General features: G+C 50.0%; 1 protein-coding gene across 1 annotated transcript in view; it reads right to left on the bottom strand.

The window, feature by feature from the left end:
* Positions 1-10,566: 10,566 nt before the first annotated feature.
* Positions 10,567-21,648, bottom strand: part of SCML2 (Scm polycomb group protein like 2) — a 60,756-nt gene continuing 49,674 nt past the window's right edge. The window contains exons 12-14 of the mRNA XM_054383131.1: positions 17,445-17,720; positions 15,827-15,990; positions 10,567-10,692 (exon numbers count right to left, since the gene is read on the bottom strand). Coding sequence (XP_054239106.1) covers positions 10,567-10,692; positions 15,827-15,990; positions 17,445-17,720 — 566 coding nt within the window. The remainder of the gene's footprint in view (positions 10,693-15,826; positions 15,991-17,444; positions 17,721-21,648) is intronic.

The following is a 21,648-nucleotide window of genomic DNA, read 5'->3' as shown; positions in this document are numbered from 1 at the left end:
CTGTCAACCCAGCCTTCCTGGCTGTGCCATGCAAAGAGCAGCCACACACTGGCACCTCTCCTGAGGCTTAACTCTGTTGGGCAATTGACACCAAGCAGAAGCTGCTTGCCTCCCACTCTCCCCTGCATGTCCCTACATCCCCTTGGCACGGGGGAGAAGCAGCCACAGAGCAAGGTACTTAACCACAGCAGAACTGAGCACTTCTACCCTCTCCTCCTCCTCCTCCTTGCCTCTAGCAGCAATTAAGAGATTTTGTACACTGGGCCATTAATTTTCTACAGGGCTACATCTGAACTGCTCCTGAAACTTGTGTGTGAGGAAAAAGGCAGAGCAGCAGCCCTGATAGATGGAGCTGCTGGCTGTTAATGGAGGCATTAATACCTCCTGTGAATCTCCAGGGAAAGGCATTAAGCCATAATGGTAGGAGGAAGATGTTTTACACTGATGGGGACATGCAAGGCAGAGGAGCAGAGAGAGAAGAGGTCCTGCAGACCCTCAGGGGCACCCCTTCTTGACTCCAAGCTTTGACTTGGACTTTGGGAGTGGGTTTTGATTAGGTGAGGTAGGAGAGAGTTGTGGGGGTGAGTTACCCTTCCCCTCTGTTCTCTTCTCCCCCATCAGGCCTGCAGGGGCTTTGCAGAAAGGAGAGGAGGAGCAGGGCTGTGTGTCTCAGGTGCAGACCACAGGTACATGGTGACCTCAGGGGTAGGAGAGCTCAGATGCACCAGCTCAGAGCTTTCCTCCAGGGGACAGCCTTTGTTCTCTGCTGCCCAAGGATGGCCCTGGGCTCAGGGGAGCACAGCTAAGGCTTTGGCACATGAAGGAATCCCAGAGAAGAATGAGCAGCTCCTCAGCCAGAGAGCTCACCTGGGCTGTGCAGGTTTTAGGCTGGGAACAGAGAAGCAGTTAGGTAAGATGCAGATAATTGTGAGCACAAGGAGAAGGTGGGGAAAGGGGAGATGAAAGTTGGCAGTGGAAGCCAGGAGCCAGCCAGAGAATAAACAGGAGAAGCAAAGCTGTGGCCCTTGGCCATCAGACAGAGCACAGGAAGATGCTGGCCTCAAGGACAGGGAGGGTGGGAAGAAAAGTGAGCAGAGAGTGCAGGGAGGGTAAAGCCTTCTGGAGCTGAAGGCAGCTGAGGAGTGAGAGCAGGGGCAGAGCATCCATCAAACCCCAGCATGCAGAGCACACAGGGCAGTGTGGCCCTGCTGCTGCTGTCCTGGCACTGCAGGTGGTGGGGGAGAGCAGCAGCACAACCAGCCTGGCAGGAAGGGGAAAGGGAAGAGCCAAGATATCCATTTCTGCACAGCACACACCTGGGCAGGCATGGCCCAGGCTCTGCCACCACCCATGCTCCTGTAACAGTGCACACCAGTATGCTCCTGAGCACAGACTCATGCAGTCATGCAGGTTGGGAAAGACCCTTGAGATCATCAGCTCCAACCACCAGCCCTACTTACCAAGGTCACCCCTAAACCATAGCCCCAAGCACCACATCCAAACCAATTTAAAACACCTCCAGGCTTGGAGACTCCACCACCTCCCTGAGCAGCACATTCCAATCCCTGACCACTCTTGCTGGGAAAAAAACCCTTCCTAATGTCCACCTCAAACCTCCCCTGGTCCAGCTTGAGGCCATTCCCTCTTGTTCCCTGTGACAAGAGCCCAGCACCAACCTCTCTACATTGTCCATTCAGGTAGTTGTAGAGGATGATAAGGTCTCCCCCTCAGCCTCCTCTTCCTCACACAAAACATTCCCAGGTCCTTCAGCTGCTCTCCATCAGGCTCATTCTCTGGGCCCTTAGTTGCTCTTCCCTATACCCTCCCCAGACCCCCAGTGCCAACTTTTCCTTTTTCACCACTCCTGCCCACTCCCTGCCCAGCCCCACCCTGAGCCAGCAGGACGTTTTCAGCTCCTCACACATCCAGGCAAAGGTCTGCCCCGCCAAGGTTCCACCACTTCTCGCATGCAAAAGCCTTCAGGAGAAAGTGGCTGGCCCAGAGAGTGGCCCTTGAGCAGCAGAGGCAGCGATTCAGAGCACTCTGTGTCCCCCTCACCGGCAGAGGCACCTCGGGACAGCGATCTGCCAGCCCCAGAGGAGTCGTTAAGTGCAGGGAGTCCTGCTGCAGGCTCCCAGACAATGCAAACAGCATTGCACAATATCCTGCTGCCAGATGGTTTCGTTCCTTTCTTGTGTGTGTGTGCTCAAGTTTATAAAAACATGCTGCAGGGCCCCCCAGCCCTCCTCCTGCTCTGCCTGGGAGCAGCTCCTGCCTTGCCCCAAGCAGCCAGCCTGCCACCACCACAGCCACCACCTTACCACCTTCCTTTCTGCACTTTGCTTGGCCTCTCACCTTTCACTTTTCTTCCCCCCTCTTCTTATTTACAGTTGTATTTTCCTTCCACTCTACTACAGGCTCTAAATGCTGAAGTCTGCAGTTCAGAGCACCTGGGGCAGTTATGGCATGGCTCAGGTTGGAAGGGACCTCAGAGCTCAGCTCCTCCAACCTCCCCACCATGCCCAAGGACACCTCTCAGCCAGACTCAGCTGCTCAAGGTCTCATCCAACATAGCCTTCAACACCCCCAGGCAGGAGGCAGCCACAGCCTCCCTGGGCAGCCTGTGCCAGACTCTCACCACCCTCACACTCAACAACTTCTTCCTCAGCTCCACTCTAACCCTGCTCTGCCTCAGCTTCAAACCATTCCCCCTTGGCCTGGCTCCAGACCCCCTCAGCCAAAGTTCCTCTGCAGCCTTCCTGCAGGATCCCTTCAGGTCCTGGCAGGCAGCTCTGAGGTGCCCCTGGAGCCTTCTCCTCTGCAGGCTGCACACCCCCAGCTCCCTCAGCCTGTGCTCACAGCAGAGCTGCTCCAGCCCTTGGATCATCTTTGTGGCCTCCTCTGGCCTCTCTCCAGCAGCTCTGTGTCCTTCTCCTGCTGGGGACCCCAGAGCTGGAGGCAGGATTGGAGGTGAGGTCTCAGCAGAGCAGAGCCAAGGAGCAGAATCCCCTCTCCTGCCCTGCTGCCCACACTCCTCTGGCTGCAGCCCAGCACACAGCTGCCTGTTGGGCTGCAGGAGGGCACTGCTGGCTCCTGGGGAGCTGCTCAGCAACACCCCCAAGGCTCTTTCCTCAGAGCTGTCTCAACCCACTCTGCACCCAGGCTGGATCTGTGCCTGATCCAGATGCAGGACCTTGCACACAGAAGCAAATCCTCTCATCCTAGAGCAGAAAGCACAATTTTCACGGCTGCTAAATCCTGGATTCACAGCCCTGCTAGGGAAATTCTGTTGTTGAACCATCTGAAACATTTCCTCATGTTTGGGGAGGAAAATGACTCATCTCTCCAATATTTAGCACTCCTTTGTGCCCATGTCTGCCTCAAGGCCTCCTAGAACAACAGCACAACACCGTGGGACTGGAACTATTAGGATATTTTATCAGGCAAAGTGCAAGGTCCTGCACCTAAGTCAGGGCAATCCTAGATATCAATCCAGGCTTGTGGAGGGTGAGGAAATTGACAGCAGCCCTGCAGAGAAGTACTTGGGGGTGCTGGGGTGGGGGGAGAAGCTGGACATGAACCAGCAGTGTGAGCTTGCAGCACAAAGGCCAATCCAAGTCCATTTCCACAGAGCTGCTCTCCATCACCTCACCCCCAGCCTGCATTGGTCATGAGGTGCAGGGCACTGCACTTGGTCTTGTTGAATCTCATGAGGCCCACCTGTCCAGCTTGTCCAGGTCCCTCTGGATGTCATGCCATGCCATGCCATGCCATGCCATGCCACCCCACCCCACCCCATCCCAATGGTTGGTGCACACATCAGAAAGAGAGCAGGCAAGCTGCAGAGGCCTTCTCTCGTTGTTCAGAACACAGACAAGAAGCACACACAAAGTCCTTGCCTCAAGAGGGTGTGCAGCAAGTGGAGGACCTGTTTGGCAGCACTGAGGGAAGAGTTCAGCCCAGTACAGGTTGGGAGAGGATCTGCTGGAGAGCAGCCCTGGGGAGAAGGAGCAGGGTTACAGGGCATCTGCAAACTGCTCTGCACCAAAATCTCTTCTGTGCTTTTGCTCCACCACCCAGCTGGGCAGAGAGGAACCTAATGAAGTCCAACAAGAACAAGTGCAGAGTCTTGCACCCGGGAAGGGAGAACAAACTGCAGCAGGACAGGTTGGGAGGGGATCTGCTGGAGAGCAGCCCCAAGGAGAAGGAGCTGGGAGTGCTGGGGGGCAGCAAGTTCTGCATGGCACAGCAATGTGCCCTGGGGGCCAAGAAGGCCAAGGGGGTCCTGGGGGGCATTCAGAGGAGTGTGGCCAGCAGAGCCAGGGAGGTTCTACTCTGCCCTGCTGAGACCTCACCCAGAATATTGCATCCAGTTCAGGGCTCCCCAGGTCAGGAGGGACAGGGATCTGCTGGAGAGAGTCCAAGGGAGGGCTCCAAGGATGCTGAAGGGACTGGAGACTGCCTGGGGAGGAGAGGCTGAGAGCCCTGGGGGTGGTTAGTGTGGAGAGGAGAAGGCTGAGAGGGATCTGATCAATGTCTATCAATAGCTGAGGGCTGGGGGGCAGGAGGGAGGGGACAGGGACAGGCTCTGCTCAGCTGCACCCTGGGATAAGACAAGAGGCAATGGATGGAAACTGCAGCACAGGAGGTTCCGTCTCAACATGAGGAGGAACTTCTGCACTGTGAGGGTCCCAGAGCCCTTGAACAGGCTGCCCAGAGAGGTTGTGGAGTCTCCTTCTCTGGAGACTTTCCAGCCCCATCTGGATGTGTTCCTATGAGACCTGTGCTGGATTCTATGCTCCTGCTCTGGCAGGGAGAGTTGGACTGGAAGCTCTCCAGAGGCCCCTTCCAACCCCTAACATCCTGTGAGCCTGCTAAAACTCCTCTCTTGGAGACGTGGACAGGACTAGCACAATTGCTTGGGGCAACAGAGTGTCTCCAGAAGTAGAGAAAAAACCTAGCCCTGAGAAAGGAGCTCTCCAGCAAAATGTTTGCCTCCTGCCTCTCAGCAGAGGTTTTCTAAGGTGTGCCACCATTCACTCAGCCTTTACCCAGTGCCTTGCCACTTGCCTCAGCATCCACCTGGGAGGGCAGATGAATCTTTGTCTTTTCTCTTCTTGACCTCAGTGCTGAGACTGCCAAGGCAGGGTCATGGCAATTATCATGGTGGTTTGTGGTTGTGCTCCTTTCCTTCCAGCTGTCAGCACTAGACAGGAACCACTGGCAGAGATGGCTTCTGCCAGCTTCCAGCTCTACAGCTGTTCACATTTGTCTGGTTCACACAACAGGGGATGCCATCTCCCTTTCCTCCTGGTGCTGGCATCTCTTTGCTCACCCTGTTTGTCCTGGAAGGCCTTTTCAGAGGCTGTGCATGAAAATCTCTTTTAAAAAGAGAAGAAACAGAGGTGTGCAGCCTTCACTATCAGCACCCAGCAGCTCCCCTGCAGATAATGAAAGCTGAAATAAAGCTGGCAGTGGTCCACAAAGCTACAAGGGGGTTAGAGCAGCTCATGCAGGACGACTCAGCTTGTAGAGGAGGACTAGAGAAGAGCAGATTTAGATTGGAGACCTCAGAGCAGCCTTCTGGTACCTGGAGGGGCTCCAAGAAGGCTGCAGAGGGACTGTGATCAAAGGGCTGCAGGGACAGGAGCAGGGACAAGGGTTTGAAAGGAGAGCAGAGCAGATTGAGATTGGATGTGAGGAACAAGTTGTGCAGCAGGAGGCTGCTGCAACACTGCAAGAGGATGGCCAAGGAGGGAGCTGAGGCCCCATGGCTGGAGATGGTGAAGGTGAGGCTGGACAGGCCTCTGGGCAACCTGATCTAGCCCAAGCTTTGACTTTGACTGGAGGACAAATCATGGGAGGAGAAAGTGGCAAAACCTTTTTGCTCTTTTACAAAAACCCAACTCTGAGGCTCACATTGCAAAAACAAATTTTACAAAAAGCTATGAAATGCCTCACAGCTGCAGACTCAAAATGCACTGAATTTGCCCCAGGCAGTTCAGATTTCAAGGAGAGAACTTTTCAAAGTGGCTTTGTGTGACTCTTGAGCCAAGAGGAGCACTGACACTGGAGGAAAATGATGCTGGTACTTGTGTGCTGGTTGGGAAGCTTTGCCAAGCCAACGATCAGAGCCAAGGCTTGAGAAGGGAACAGCAATCACTGCACCACTGAAATGGACACAAAATCAGCTGCTGCCTCCCTGCAGCACTCTGAGGCAGTTCCAAACAAGCACTTCTGACTCACTCCAACAGTTTTCCATGGAATAAAACAGAGACCTTTGAAAGTGCCCTCAAGGGGCATCTCTTTTTATCTGTTCTTTTGTTTGTTAGTTTTGTTTTTCTCTTCTCTCTTTAAAGCAAGTCAGCCTAACTCTACATTTTGTGAATCACAGAAGGGCTCAGGCTGGAGATTTTTCTTTCTGGAGAGGATTTCTACTTTAAGAAAAGGGTCTGTGAGTCTCTGTTGGTCACAAAAGAGCCAGAGGGTTGAGAGGCAGGTGCCTGTGCAGCTTTCCTGTGCCTTAGTTCACAAAGCTGTTCATGTGTGCCTCAGCTTTAGCCATGCAGCTTGTCCAAAATTTACAGTTCAACAATCTGTACTTGCCACAAAGCCAGGAGAAAAACTTGCTCTGCTGAGGTGAGCTGACACACAGAAGGCAAAGTACAGCAGGAATCATGGAATGGCTCAGGTTGGAAGGGACCTTAGAGCTCAGCTCCTCCAACCTCCCCACCATGCCCAGGGACACCTCTCACCTAGACTCAGCTGCTCAAGGTCTCATCCAGCCTGGTCTTCAACACCCCCAGGCAGGAGGCAGCCACAGCCTCCCTGGGCAGCCTGTGCCAGACTCTCACCACCCTCACACTCAACAACTTCTTCCTCAGCTCCACTCTAACCCTGCTCTGCCTCAGCTTCAAACCATTCCCCCTTGGCCTGTTGGTGGACACCCTTCAATTCTGCTCCAACTCAGCAGACAGAAGGAGATGCTCCTACCTTTTGGACCAGGTTCACACACCTAGTGTTGGCATTCAATGCTCAGTTCGATGTTCATTTCACTCTGTGACAGCCAACCAAGTTTCTGCAAGCTGTCAAGAGCTGCCACATGCCAGGGAAGAGTTCCCCTTGCTTCCACAAAGAGCAGTCACACAGGTACACCAGACCAAAAAGGGACAATCAAACCCATGAACCACCTCTTTTATTTGTTGTTGACAGAAGAGAACATCCCATAAGAAAAGAAAGAATAAAAAAACCAAGCTCACAACATGTCCCTGCTACCACGTTTGCAAGCCTTGGATCTCAGGCTGTAGCACCTAGTGAAACCCTGGTGCTGCCAAACACCACAGTGGCTGCACAGAAAGCCTGGAACAAATGTATTGATGCCCACCACAGTGTGCCATGGACTCACACAGACACAAAAATGGACAGAAATTTAAGCCTCTTTGTTTTTTAGCTCTGCCAATGGTCAAGGTGAAAATTGAAAACCTTTCTCAGCCAATTGCTTCTAGTTAAAGCATAAGAGATCCTTTTTTTTTTTTTGTGCTCTCAAATTCAGCATAATGAAGTGTGGAAGAAGTAAGGTATAGAGGAGATACTGAGCCTGTGGGGCATGATATTTTCTTCCCTGTGCAGCTAACTGTCTACCCCAACAATCCAGCCAGGATTCTCCTCACACGAAGAGGAAAAACCTTCAGCTCCTCCAAGCAGTGCCCTGACCTTTTCCTCCCATCCAGAGCACACTTGTGATGTTTACCTAAGCACAAGATGCACCAAAGATGTGCCAAACAAATTAACAGGAGGTAACTCTGAGCATCCAAGGTCTGATGATGCCATAACAAAAGCAACCCTCCAGGTCCCAGTGACTTGCTGAACTAAAATGGCATTGCAGTCACTTGGGAGCCACAAAATGATTTGGCAGCAGCATCTCTGCTGACACCTGAGGAGCAGCAGACTGTTGGGAAAGGAATTTGTGGGGAAAAAAGGAAGAATACATTTTGACTCTGATGTTTTCCTATCAAAAGGCTGTTAAATACAATAAACCCAACAATTTTAGAGCTCCACCTCCCCTCAGCAAACAGCTTGTTACCACTTGGCTGTCACAGTACATTCAGTTTCCTACACACAAAGTATAGTTGCTTGTCCCTGATGCACGTTACACTTGGCAGTGACAATAAACTGCTTTATTATCACTACTCAAGTCTTGCAGCTTGTACAAAGAGCAACCATTTTACACCCCCCACCCCTAAAAAAAACCCAAGCAACTTATTGGTTCCATAGTAGCACTTTCTTATGGACAACATAAGCCCCAAAACCATCAGAACCAAAGGTTCTGTGGTTGAGAGGTAAGGGATGAATAACCAAGAGTATTGCATAGGTACAGGGATCTCAGCTGCAGGAGGAAATCCACTCTTGGATTGTTTGTCACCTTCTGACTCTCCATGAGTGGCCAACCAATCCAGCAGGTGCTCATGAGTGTGGAAGCAGCACACAGCGCTACTCTGGCTGGGTTAAAACCAAAACACCCAGGAACTGTGCAGCTCCCTCCCTGGCACAGTGCAAACTCCACATCACAAACACTGAACACACGTGGGCAGTGTCTGTGGATTTTTGTCTCTAGCTGCTGTGAGGGTGGTGAGACACTGGCACAGGTTGCCCAGGGAGGTGGTGGAAGCCTCATCCCTGGAGGGTTTTGCAGCCAGGCTGGATGTGGCTGTGAGCAACCTGCTGTAGTGTGAGGTAGTGTGTAGTGTAGTGTGCCCCCCATGGCAGGGGGCTTGGAACTGGCTGATCCTTGAGGGCCCTTCCAACCCTGACAGTTCTGTGATTCTGTGCTTCTGTGGTATGTGGAGATAGAGCGAGGAGGAATGCACAGAGCCCTGCCAAACTCAGCCAGAAACAATGGAATGTTTAAAATGTGGATGTGTTGTTCCAGTTTAATCAGTTTGGCCCAGAAATCATGGCTGTTTGTACAGCCAGTGTGCCCCTCCATGAAACAGGAATCACAGGATCACAGAATGTCAGGGCTTGGAAGGGATCTCCAGAGAGCAGCCAGTGCAAGCCCCCTGCCAGAGCAGCAGCACCCAGGGCAGCTCACACAGGAACACAGCCAGGGGGCTTTGCAATGGCTCCAGACAAGGAGACTCCACAACCTCTCTGGGCAGCCTGCTCCAGCCCTCTGCCACCCTCACAGCCAAAAAGCTTTCCCTTCTCTTGCCCTGGCATCTCCTCTGCTCCAGCTGGCACCCAGTGCCCCTTGTGCTGGCCTTGGCCAGCCCTGAGCAGAGCCTGGCTCTGTCCTCCCCACACTGCCCTGCACATCTTTCTCCCCAGCACTGAGGGCAGCCCTCAGGCTCCTCTGCTCCCAGCTCCAAGCCCCAGCTCCCTCAGCCTGGCCTCACAGGGAGATCTTCCACTGCCTGCAGCAGCTTGGGGGCTCTGCCATGGACTCTCTCCAGCACTTCCCTCAGCTCCTTCTTCACCTCAGGGGCCCAGACCTGCACACAAGATTCCAGATGTGCCCTCCCCAGAGGGGCAGGAGAACCTCTCTGACCTCGTCCCCACAGCCCTTCTACTGCAGCCCAGGATGCTCTTGGCCTTTTTGGCCACCAGGGCACGTTGCTGGCTTATGGTCACCCTGTTGCTCACCAGCACCCCCAGCTCCCTTTCCCCTGTGCTGTTCTCCAGCAGCTCAGTCCCCAACCCATCCTGCTCCTTTGTTCTTTCCCAGATGCCAGACTCTCCCCTTGCCCCTGTTGGATTTCATTCAGTTCCTCCCTGCCCAACTCTGCAGCCTGTCCAGGTCTCACTGTGAATGGCAGCACAGCTTGAAATATTTATTGCTTGTGTAAATTGCCAATACAGTGGACATCTGCCCCCAAAACTCACCAAGGGCCTGAGAAGCACACTTTATAAAACCTTGTGTTTGTATTAATCCCTCTCTTCCATAACCCTTCCCTCCAGCCCCCTCCCCCTACTCCTCACCTCCATTTCATATGGCTATTCCCTTTCTGGAAATCTAGGAAGAAGAATCTAGAATAATATCCCAGAGTATGACTCTGTGGGAGGATCAGACCAAGGATTCACTACAGAGCTGAGATCATCTATTTTCCAGTTTTCATACAATAATAAAAGCTTACAGCCACACCCCAAAAAAAAAAAAGATAAAATATTATTAACACCTGATGCTGGTTTGTTGGATTATTTTTCCTTTGGGATTCAGCTGTTTTGGTTCTGAACAGGAGCACCTTGGTTGAAGCCTGTACCAGGAGCACACTTTTCAGGATTCAGAGAGTTTTGGTACCCAACCTCCAGGTGGTTCCTCCACCCCCTGTGTGACAAACTGTCCTTCCCTGCACACACTGCTGAGACAGTTTGCAAACCAGCAGAATCTAACACATTTCTTTCTCTCACCCCCCCTCCAAACCCCCCCACCCCCAATCTTTATCTTTTTACATGTTGAGAGCACTTTCAAAAAAATAAAGATGATTTAGATCAGCAAAATACTTTTTGGCTGTGAACCTGAGAGCTTAGTGTGGTAGCCACACACCTGTTTGTGGTCTCCCCACCTGGTCAGTACTTCCCTTGTTTCAGTCTTTCAATGTGGTAGCACAGCTTGAGGGCAGGCCCAAGCTTCAGTCCCATGTATTTCATGATCATATCACTCCTCAGCAAGAGCAGTGCCTTCCCATCAATCTCCTGCAGGAGGAAGAGAAGAAACAAAACAACAGCACACAGCTGCTTTAACAAGCTGCAGGGCAGACCTGGAAAGGAAATTCTATTTCTGGGTATTGTGGTAAGAAAAATTCTCTCTTATAGATGCATTCATGGAAGGGTTTGGGTTGGAAGGGCTCCCAAAGATCATCCAGTTCCAACCCCCCTGCCATGGGCAGGGACACCTCCCACCAGCCCAGGTTGCTCAAGACCTCATCCAACCTGGTCTTGAACACCTCCAGGGAGGGGACATCCACAGCCTCCCTGGGCAGCCTGTGCCAGAGTCTCACCATATAAAGCAGTAGCTTTGTGTATGGGATCCCTGCAACTCCACAGTTGTGTATTGGATCCCTGCAACTCCACAGTTGTGTATTGGATCCCTGCAGCTCCACAGTTGTGTATTGGATCCCTGCAGCTCCACAGTTGTGTATTGGATCCCTTCAGCTCCATAGTTGTGTATTGGAACCCTACAACTCTATGTATTTGATCCCTATAAATATGTGCATTTCTATATTTGACACCTAGAACTATGTATATTTCTATATTTGATATCTCTAACTCTGTAGATTTGTATATTTGAAGACTCTTATCTCTGTATACTTATATATTTCATACCTCTAATTCTATATATTTCTATATCTGATCCCTCTAACTCTGTATATTTCTATATTTGGTCCCTGTAACTTTGTATATTTCCATATTTGATACCTCTAAACCTGTATATCTTTATATTTGATCCCCACAACTCTCTGTATCTCTGTATTTGATCCCCACAACTCTCTGTATCTCTGTATTTGATCCCCACAACTCTCTGTATCTCTGTATTTGATCCCCACAACTCTCTGTATCTCTGTATTTGATCCCCACAACTCTCTGTATCTCTGTATTTGATCCCCACAACTCTCTGTATCTCTGTATTTGATCCCCACAACTCTGTATCTCTGTATTTGATCCCCACAACTCTCTGTATCTCTGTATTTGATCCCCACAACTCTCTGTATCTCTGTATTTGATCCCCACAACTCTCTGTATCTCTGTATTTGATCCCCACAACTCTCTGTATCTCTGTATTTCATCCCCACAACTCTCTGTATCTCTGTATTTCATCCCCACAACTCTCTGTATCTCTGTATTTCATCCCCACAACTCTCTGTATCTCTGTATTTCATCCCCACAACTCTCTGTATCTCTGTATTTCATCCCCACAACTCTCTGTATCTCTGTATTTCATCCCCACAACTCTCTGTATCTCTGTATTTCATCCCCACAACTCTCTGTATCTCTGTATTTCATCCCCACAACTCTGTATCTCTGTATTTCATCCCCACAACTCTGTGTATCTCTGTATTTCATCCCCACAACTCTGTGTATCTCTGTATTTCATCCCCACAACTCTGTGTATCTCTGTATTTCATCCCCACAACTCTCTGTATCTCTGTATTTGATCCCCACAACTCTCTGTATCTCTGTATTTGATCCCCACAACTCTCTGTATCTCTGTATTTCATCCCCACAACTCTCTGTATCTCTGTATTTCATCCCCACAACTCTGTATCTCTGTATTTCATCCCCACAACTCTGTGTATCTCTGTATTTCATCCCCACAACTCTGTGTATCTCTGTATTTCATCCCCACAACTCTGTGTATCTCTGTATTTCATCCCCACAACTCTCTGTATCTCTGTATTTGATCCCCACAACTCTCTGTATCTCTGTATTTGATCCCCACAACTCTGTGTATCTCTGTATTTGATCCCCACAACTCTCTGTATCTCTGTATTTCATCCCCACAACTCTGTGTATCTCTGTATTTCATCCCCACAACTCTCTGTATCTCTGTATTTCATCCCCACAACTCTCTGTATCTCTGTATTTCATCCCCACAACTCTCTGTATCTCTGTATTTGATCCCCACAACTCTCTGTATCTCTGTATTTCATCCCCACAACTCTCTGTATCTCTGTATTTCATCCCCACAACTCTCTGTATCTCTGTATTTCATCCCCACAACTCTCTGTATCTCTGTATTTCATCCCCACAACTCTCTGTATCTCTGTATTTCATCCCCACAACTCTCTGTATCTCTGTATTTCATCCCCACAACTCTCTGTATCTCTGTATTTCATCCCCACAACTCTCTGTATCTCTGTATTTCATCCCCACAACTCTCTGTATCTCTGTATTTGATCCCCACAACTCTCTGTATCTCTGTATTTGATCCCCACAACTCTCTGTATCTCTGTATTTGATCCCCACAACTCTCTGTATCTCTGTATTTGATCCCCACAACTCTCTGTATCTCTGTATTTGATCCCCACAACTCTCTGTATCTCTGTATTTCATCCCCACAACTCTGTGTATCTCTGTATTTCATCCCCACAACTCTGTGTATCTCTGTATTTCATCCCCACAACTCTCTGTATCTCTGTATTTCATCCCCACAACTCTCTGTATCTCTGTATTTGATCCCCACAACTCTCTGTATCTCTGTATTTCATCCCCACAACTCTGTGTATCTCTGTATTTGATCCCCACAACTCTCTGTATCTCTGTATTTGATCCCCACAACTCTCTGTATCTCTGTATTTGATCCCCACAACTCTCTGTATCTCTGTATTTGATCCCCACAACTCTCTGTATCTCTGTATTTCATCCCCACAACTCTGTATCTGTATTTATCCCACACTCTGTATCTGTATTCATCCCCACAACTCTCTGTATCTCTGTATTTGATCCCCACAACTCTGTATCTCTGTATTTGATCCCCACAACTCTGTGTATCTCTGTATTTCATCCCCACAACTCTGTGTATCTCTGTATTTGATCCCCACAACTCTGTGTATCTCTGTATTTGATCCCCACAACTCTCTGTATCTCTGTATTTGATCCCCACAACTCTCTGTATCTCTGTATTTGATCCCCACAACTCTCTGTATCTCTGTATTTGATCCCCACAACTCTCTGTATCTCTGTATTTGATCCCCACAACTCTCTGTATCTCTGTATTTCATCCCCACAACTCTTGTATCTCTGTATTTGATCCCCACAACTCTGTGTATCTCTGTATTTGATCCCCACAACTCTGTGTATCTCTGTATTTGATCCCCACAACTCTGTGTATCTCTGTATTTGATCCCCACAACTCTGTGTATCTCTGTATTTGATCCCCACAACTCTGTGTATCTCTGTATTTGATCCCCACAACTCTGTGTATCTCTGTATTTGATCCCCACAACTCTGTGTATCTCTGTATTTGATCCCCACAACTCTGTGTATCTCTGTATTTGATCCCCACAACTCTGTGTATCTCTGTATTTGATCCCCACAACTCTGTGTATCTCTGTATTTGATCCCCACAACTCTGTGTATCTCTGTATTTGATCCCCACAACTCTGTGTATCTCTGTATTTGATCCCCACAACTCTGTGTATCTCTGTATTTGATCCCCACAACTCTGTGTATCTCTGTATTTGATCCCCACAACTCTGTGTATCTCTGTATTTGATCCCCACAACTCTGTGTATCTCTGTATTTGATCCCCACAACTCTGTGTATCTCTGTATTTGATCCCCACAACTCTGTGTATCTCTGTATTTGATCCCCACAACTCTGTGTATCTCTGTATTTGATCCCCACAACTCTGTGTATCTCTGTATTTGATCCCCACAACTCTGTGTATCTCTGTATTTGATCCCCACAACTCTGTGTATCTCTGTATTTGATCCCCACAACTCTGTGTATCTCTGTATTTGATCCCCACAACTCTGTGTATCTCTGTATTTGATCCCCACAACTCTGTGTATCTCTGTATTTGATCCCCACAACTCTGTGTATCTCTGTATTTGATCCCCACAACTCTGTGTATCTCTGTATTTGATCCCCACAACTCTGTGTATCTCTGTATTTGATCCCCACAACTCTGTGTATCTCTGTATTTGATCCCCACAACTCTGTGTATCTCTGTATTTGATCCCCACAACTCTGTGTATCTCTGTATTTGATCCCCACAACTCTGTGTATCTCTGTATTTGATCCCCACAACTCTGTGTATCTCTGTATTTGATCCCCACAACTCTGTGTATCTCTGTATTTGATCCCCACAACTCTGTGTATCTCTGTATTTGATCCCCACAACTCTGTGTATCTCTGTATTTGATCCCCACAACTCTCTGTATCTCTGTATTTGATCCCCACAACTCTCTGTATCTCTGTATTTGATCCCCACAACTCTGTGTATCTCTGTATTTGATCCCCACAACTCTGTGTATCTCTGTATTTGATCCCCACAACTCTCTGTATCTCTATATTTGATCCCCACAACTCTGTGTATCTCTGTATTTGATCCCCACAACTCTCTGTATCTCTGTATTTGATCCCCACAACTCTGTGTATCTCTGTGCTTGAACCCCACAACTCTGTCTATTTCTATATTTGATCCCTGAGGGCCAATGAAAATGAGTTCAGCTTAGGCTTAGGGTTTAGAGTTTAGTTGAGCATTTTGAAGGCATGGTTAAAATATTGAAGGTGCTAAAAAAATAAATAAATAGAGTAAGCAAAAAGAAATTGACCAAAGAGCCCTCAAAATCAGCTACTAGCTGGAGAAAAATGAAGTTAATGGGTCAAGGGGCAGGGGGGGAAGGAAGCTGCAAAGCAAGGTTTGTGCAGTTTGAGATGAAATGATCCAAGCACTGAGACCTTGCACTGAACCTTCACCACAGCCAAGAGTCACAGAGAGGAAGGGGCTCCAGACCATCTACATGTGCAAAGTAAGAGAGGGCTGTGTGCAGGTGACACCAGACAGATTGCTAGGGGCAAGGGCAAGGCCAGCTGAATCACAGAATCACAGAACTGTCAGGGCTGGAAGGGACCTCAAGGATCATCCAGTTCCAACCCCCCTGCCATGGGCAGGGACACCTCACACTACATTCTGATTCTAAGACAGTGGCAGTGAGGAAATAAACTGCAGGAGGACTTTCTGGTGAAAACCCAATTGTCAGTCACCCTCTGACACATAAGTAGAGTTCATTCTACCTTCAGTTCCCCAGTGAAAGACACAAAAGCTGTATTTTGATGAAGACAAGGCACAATCTACCAGCAGAGAATGGATTATGCATCTTACATGTCTCCTGAAGAGTTCTGCATGTGGAGCCAGTGCCTGGGGATCAGCTTCTTTCACAAAACGCATCACCTCCTCGATGGACCAGGTGGAAGGATCCTTAGTCAAGGTCCTTGAAGGTTCCCTTTTTAGTGAAGTCAGATCTGGCCCAGTCGTGGAACTTGCAGCTTGCAGCAGAAGAAAATATGGTGGAAGGGAGAAGCATCACTATACAAGGCCAACACATTGCATTTCATATCACAGCTGAGAGCTGACAGGACGGATTTTATGAGGCATCCATTGCAATGCATTAAAATTAGGATTATTTTCTTTCAGTTTTTCCCCCAAGAAATACTGAACTCTTCCAGTGGCCTTTAAATACCTTACACAACTGTAAATGTTTACACAGCAGCATAAACATCAGCACTGTGGCATGTCTGGAGAGAGCAGTTTGACTCCTACCCGGCCTCTGGGTCCCAAGGTGCCATTAACTGGGGATGTGGTAAAGGCAAATTAAGCTGTGCAGACAGAGGAGGGACAGGAGGAAACTCTATCCCCCATATTCCAGCAGCACAGTAATAGATGATAACACAATCAGGAAGTGAGCTGCAGCAAAACAGCCCTCCCCAGTCTGGCCTGCTGCAGGGTCCAGAACAGCAGGGAGAGGAAGGTGCAGCAAGCAAGATCCTGCCCTTCCCTCCCTGCACCACAGACAGGCTGCAGTTCTGCACTTGCAGTTATGGATTCATACAATGCATTCAGAGAATGGTTTGGGTTGGAAGGAACCTTAAAGATCATCCAGCTCCAACCCCCTGCCAGGGCAGGGACACCTCCCACCAGCCCAGCTTGCTCAAGGCCTCATCCAGCCTGGCCTTGAAAACCTCCAGGCAGAAGGCAGCCACAGCCTCCCTGGGCAACCTGTGCCAGAGTCTCACCAGCCTCACTCTAAAGAATTTCTTCCTCATCTCCAGTCTCAATCTGTCCTCAAGCTTCAATCCATTCCCTCTCATCCTGTAACTCCCAGCTCTTGTCAAAAGTCCCTTCCTGGCTTTCTTACAGGATCCCTTGCAGGTACTGGAAGGCTGCTCTAAGGTCTCCCTGGAGCCTTCTCTTCTCCAGGCTCAACAGCCCCAACTCTCTCAGCCTGTCCCCACAGGGGTGGTTCTCCATCCTCTGAGCATCTTTGTGGCCTCCTCTGGACCCTCTCCAGCAGCTCCAGGTCCCTCTTGTGCTGGGGGCAGCAGAACTGGAGGCAGTGCTGCAGGTGGGGTGTGAGCAGAGCAGAGTAGAGGGCAGAATCCCCTCCCTGTGCTGCTGCTCTCCCTGCTCTGGATGCAGCTCAGCACACAGCTGCCTGCTGGGCTGCCAGGGACCATTGCTGGCTCCTGGGGAGTTTGTCACCAACTGACACCCCCAAGGCCTTCTCCTCCAGGCTGCTCTCCAGCCACTCCTCACCCAGCCTGGGTTGGATTGCCCTGACCCAGGTTTAGGACCCTTCACTTGGCCTTGTGCTAGCAACCACAACAATTCATTCCCTGTACAAGCTTTTCTACAGTCAAGAACTTCTTCATTCAGTGCTCTTGGGCTGTCTGAGACAACAAAGGCAGGCAGACCCCTGGGCAGGTGCAGTCCCACAGCATACCTTCAATCCTCCTCTGTATTCGGTTCCTACTGACTTCATAGTAGCCACTGCTGCCAGCAGAGCCCAAGGAGAGCCTGCGCAGGAGCCCGCCTGAGGTAGCAGTCACTGAGTGCAGGGAATTCCTGTAGCCTGCAGTGCTCCCTGCAGCACGAAATTCCATGGAATTCCGTCGGGTCGGGCTGGAAGGATTGACAGAGCTAAGTGCAGAGTCCATAGAGTCCTCAGAAAATGGGAGTGCTTTGGAAGTGCTGTTCTCCTCTCCTGGCAAGGGTTCTGCTGCACGAAACAAACAAGCAGGAAAATGTTCCAAGGGACAGGAACTACACCTTTGCTGTTATCACAGAACTGTCAGGGCTGGAAGGGACCTCAAGGCTCAGCCAGTTCCAAGCCCCCTGCCATGGGCAGGGACACCTCACACCACAGCAGGTTGCTCACAGCCACATCCAGCCTGGCTGCAAAACCCTCCAGGGATGAGGCTTCCACCACCTCCCTGGGCAACCTCTGCCAGTCTCTCACCACCCTCATGGGGAACAACTTCTTCCTAACATCCAATCTCTATCTCCCCACTTCTAGTTTTGCTCCATCCCCCCTAGTCCTATCACTCCCTGACACCCTCAAAAGTCCCTCCCCAGCTTTCTTGTAGTCCTCTTCAGGTACTGGAAGGTCACAAGAAGATCTCCTCAGAGCCTTCTCCTCTCCAGCCTGAACAGCCCCAGCTCTCTCAGTCTGTCCTCATAGCAGAGCAGCTCCAGCCCTCTGCTCATCATTCTTCCAGCTTCTCCCTCAGGCTAGGTGCTAGCCTGGTGCATGCAGAAGAGTATTCTCTGATTGCTAGAGAATGCAGTGGGCTTCTCACTGAGGTGGGTTTTTCCCCTCCTCACATAACATGTGTCAGACCTCAATTTGGTTATCTGAGAGTGGAAGTTTCAGTCATCAGGGGAGCCTGGCTCCTGTGTCATGGCATAGGGTAGGAGGGAACTGCTGAGCAATGCTCAGCTGGCTTGGAAAGGCTCTTGGCAGGCTCTAGAGATTTGAGCAGCCTTGGTTGTGTTCTGCAGAGTAGAAATTAACTGAGAAGTGATAAGAACTGGAAAGGGGAATGCTGCTGCATACTCCCTCACACCTGATTTTTTTCCTCCTTTGCTGTTTTTTTTTTTCCTTTTCCTTCCCTTTTTTTCCTCCCTTTTTTCTTTTATTTCCTCCCTTTTCTCTCTCAAAAATTTTTCTTTTCTTTTCCCCTTCTTTTTCTTTTTTCTCATTTCTCTTTCTTCTCTTTTCTCTTTTTTTAATCTTTTCTCTTTTCCTTCTTTTTCCAGTCTACCTAGGGCTTTCTCTTCTCCAGGCTGAACAGCCCCAACTCTCTCAGCCTGATCCCACAGGGAAGGCTCTCCAGCCCTGTGATCACCTTCATGGCCCTCTTTTGGACCCTCTCCAGCAGCTCCATGTCCCTCTTGTGCTGGGGGCCCCAGAGCTGGAGGCAGTGCTGCAGGTGGGGTGTGAGCAGAGCAGAGCAGAGGGGCAGAATCCCCTCCCTGTGCTGCTGCTCTCCCTGCTCTGGATGCAGCTCAGCACACAGCTGGCTCTGGGCTGTACTCTCCTGAGACAGTGTAGATCTCCTCAAACATTTTCTTCCCTCCAACTGAAACACCTTAATTTGAGCATAATGAAGTGCTCTACACTGATTGAGTTACCTCTCTGAAAGATCTGACTTTGGTGTCCAATATCTCAGGGGAATGAGGGCAGTACTTCTTTTGAGAAGAGACAGAAATCAATGATCAATGCAGAGCTGCATTTCCTGCTGCTCTTCTCACATGCAGGGAAGTGAATATGCTCTGTATGTAAAAAGGAGTACGATGTCCCATCTGAAATAAGCTGGAGCATTTTAATTTGATGTCCTTTTCTGTTTTAATTGTAGCCCTATGAGTTGTTCAATGGCACAGAAGAAAGGATCCTGCTGCTCTCACTGCTGTTAAGAGACAAAATAAAGACCCTGGGAGCAGAGAATCACAGGGCTTGGAAGGGACCTCAAAAGATCATCTAAGCCACCCAATAATATAAAAGGATAATTAATCCCTACCACATTGCAAAAAAGCTTTTGGAAATGTTGTGCAAATGTCTTACCAGCCAGAGTAAGTATGCAGCAGATTGGATGAGTCAACACCACCGAGTTCCCACGGCTTAACAAGTAGCAAATGCAGAGTAAAAAAACCTCCTGTTTTGCTCAGTTTCTCTCACTGAATCACAGAATTGTCAAGGTTGGAAGAGACCTCAAGGCTCAGCCAGTTCCAAGCCCCCTGCCATGGGCAGGGACACCTCACACCACAGCAGGTTGCTCACAGCCACATCCAGCCTGGCTGCAAAACCCTCCAGGGATGAGGCTTCCACCACCTCCCTGGGCAACCTCTGCCAGTCTCTCACCACCCTCATGGGGAAGAATTTCTTCCTAAAATCCAATCTCAATCTCCCCACTTACAGTTTTATTCCATTGCCCCCAGTCTTATCACTCCCTGACACCCTCAAAAGTCCCTCCCCAGCTTTCTTGGAGCTCCCTTTAGATCCTGCAAGGCCACCAGAAGGTCTCCTGGGAGCCTTCTCCTCTCCACACTGCACAACCCCAACTCTCTCAGCCTGTCCTCAGAGCAGAGCAGCTCCAGTCCTCTGCTCATCCTTGTGGCCCTTCTCTGGACACCTTCCAGCACCTCCAGATCCTTCCTGGAACAGAGGCTCCAGAACTGTTCACAGAGCTCCAGGTGTGGTCTGAGCAGAGTGGAGCAGAGGGGGAGAATCCCCTCCCTGGCCCTGCTGGCCACACTTCTCTTGCTGCAGCCCAGGCTCTGCTTGGCTCTCTGCGCTGCAAGTGCTACTGCTGGCTCCTGTTGAGCTTCTCCTCCACCAGCAACCCCAAAGCCTGAGATGCTTTACTTCAGAGGCAGACTGAAGGTAGCCATGTACTCAGTTACTGTTGTTCATTAGTAGCTAAATCAGCCTACAAGGGAGCTGGCAGAGGGAGGCTTTGCTGCTCCCACAGCTGCCTTTGACTCAGCCCTTCCCTGAGCTCATCCAAGACCTTGGTGAGTCAAAGCCAGAGAAGTAAACTGCAAACTGCTCTTCACCAAAATGTCTTCTGTGCTCTTGCTCACTAGTTCAGCTCCATCATACAGCTGGGCAGAGAGGAACCTAATGAGGTTCAACAAGGACAAGTGCAGAGTCCTGCACCTGGGATGGAAGAATAAACTGCAGCAGGACAGGTTGGGAGGGGATCTGCTGGAGAGCAGCCCCAAGGAGAAGGAGCTGGGAGTGCTGGGGGGCAGCAAGGTTTTTTTTAATGATTTTAAGTTCTGCATGGGACAGCAATGTGCCCTGGAGGCCAAGAAGGCCAAGGGGGTCCTGGAGGGCATTCAGAGGAGTGTGGCCAGCAGAGCCAGGGAGGTTCTCCTGCCCCTCTGCTCTGCCCTGCTGAGACCTCACCCAGAATATTGCATCCAGTTCAGGGCTCCCCAGGTCAGGAGGGACAGGGATCTGCTGGAGAGAGTCCAAGGGAGGGCTCCAAGGATGCTGAAGGGACTGGAGACTGCCGACTGCCTGGGGAGGAGAGGCTGAGAGCCCTGGGGGTGGTTAGTCTGGAGAGAAGGTGGCTGGGAGGGATCTGATCAATGTCTATCAAGATCTGAGGGCTGGGGGTCAAGAGGGAGGGGACAGGGACAGGCTCTGCTCAGTTGCACCCTGGGATAGGACAAGGGACAATGGATATAAACTCCAGCATAGGAGGTTCCACCTCAACATGAGGAGGAACTTCTTCACTGTAAAGGCCACAGAACACTGGAACAGGCTGCCACGGAGGTTGTGGAGTCTCCTTCTCTGGAGCCTTTCCAGCCCCATCTGGATGTGTTCCTGTGTGACCTGTGCTGGATTCTATGGTCCAACCAGTGGGGTTGGACTCAGAGATCTTCAGAGGTCCCTTCCATCCCCTAACACCCTGTGACTCACTGCAGGGACAAGGAAAACAGGAGCAGCACAATTTGAAGTGGCAGCTAGCCAGAAACTCAGCTGAACTGTCTCATCGAGCTGCACCCTTACTCCATGGCTTCAGCCTAGAGTCATTAAGAGTTGCTTCCAACTTATCTCCTCTTCCATTTCAAGGCAATTGGTTCTCTGCTAAGTAGCCAGATATGAAGCAGGAGCCTTCATCCATCACTTATGTGCC

The sequence above is a fragment of the Indicator indicator genome, chromosome 1 (genome assembly GCF_027791375.1).
Source record: "Indicator indicator isolate 239-I01 chromosome 1, UM_Iind_1.1, whole genome shotgun sequence".
In the NCBI taxonomy this organism is placed as follows: domain Eukaryota; kingdom Metazoa; phylum Chordata; class Aves; order Piciformes; family Indicatoridae; genus Indicator; species Indicator indicator.
Note: the sequence above shows the minus strand (reverse complement) of the source record. Positions and strands in the feature narration are given on the sequence as shown.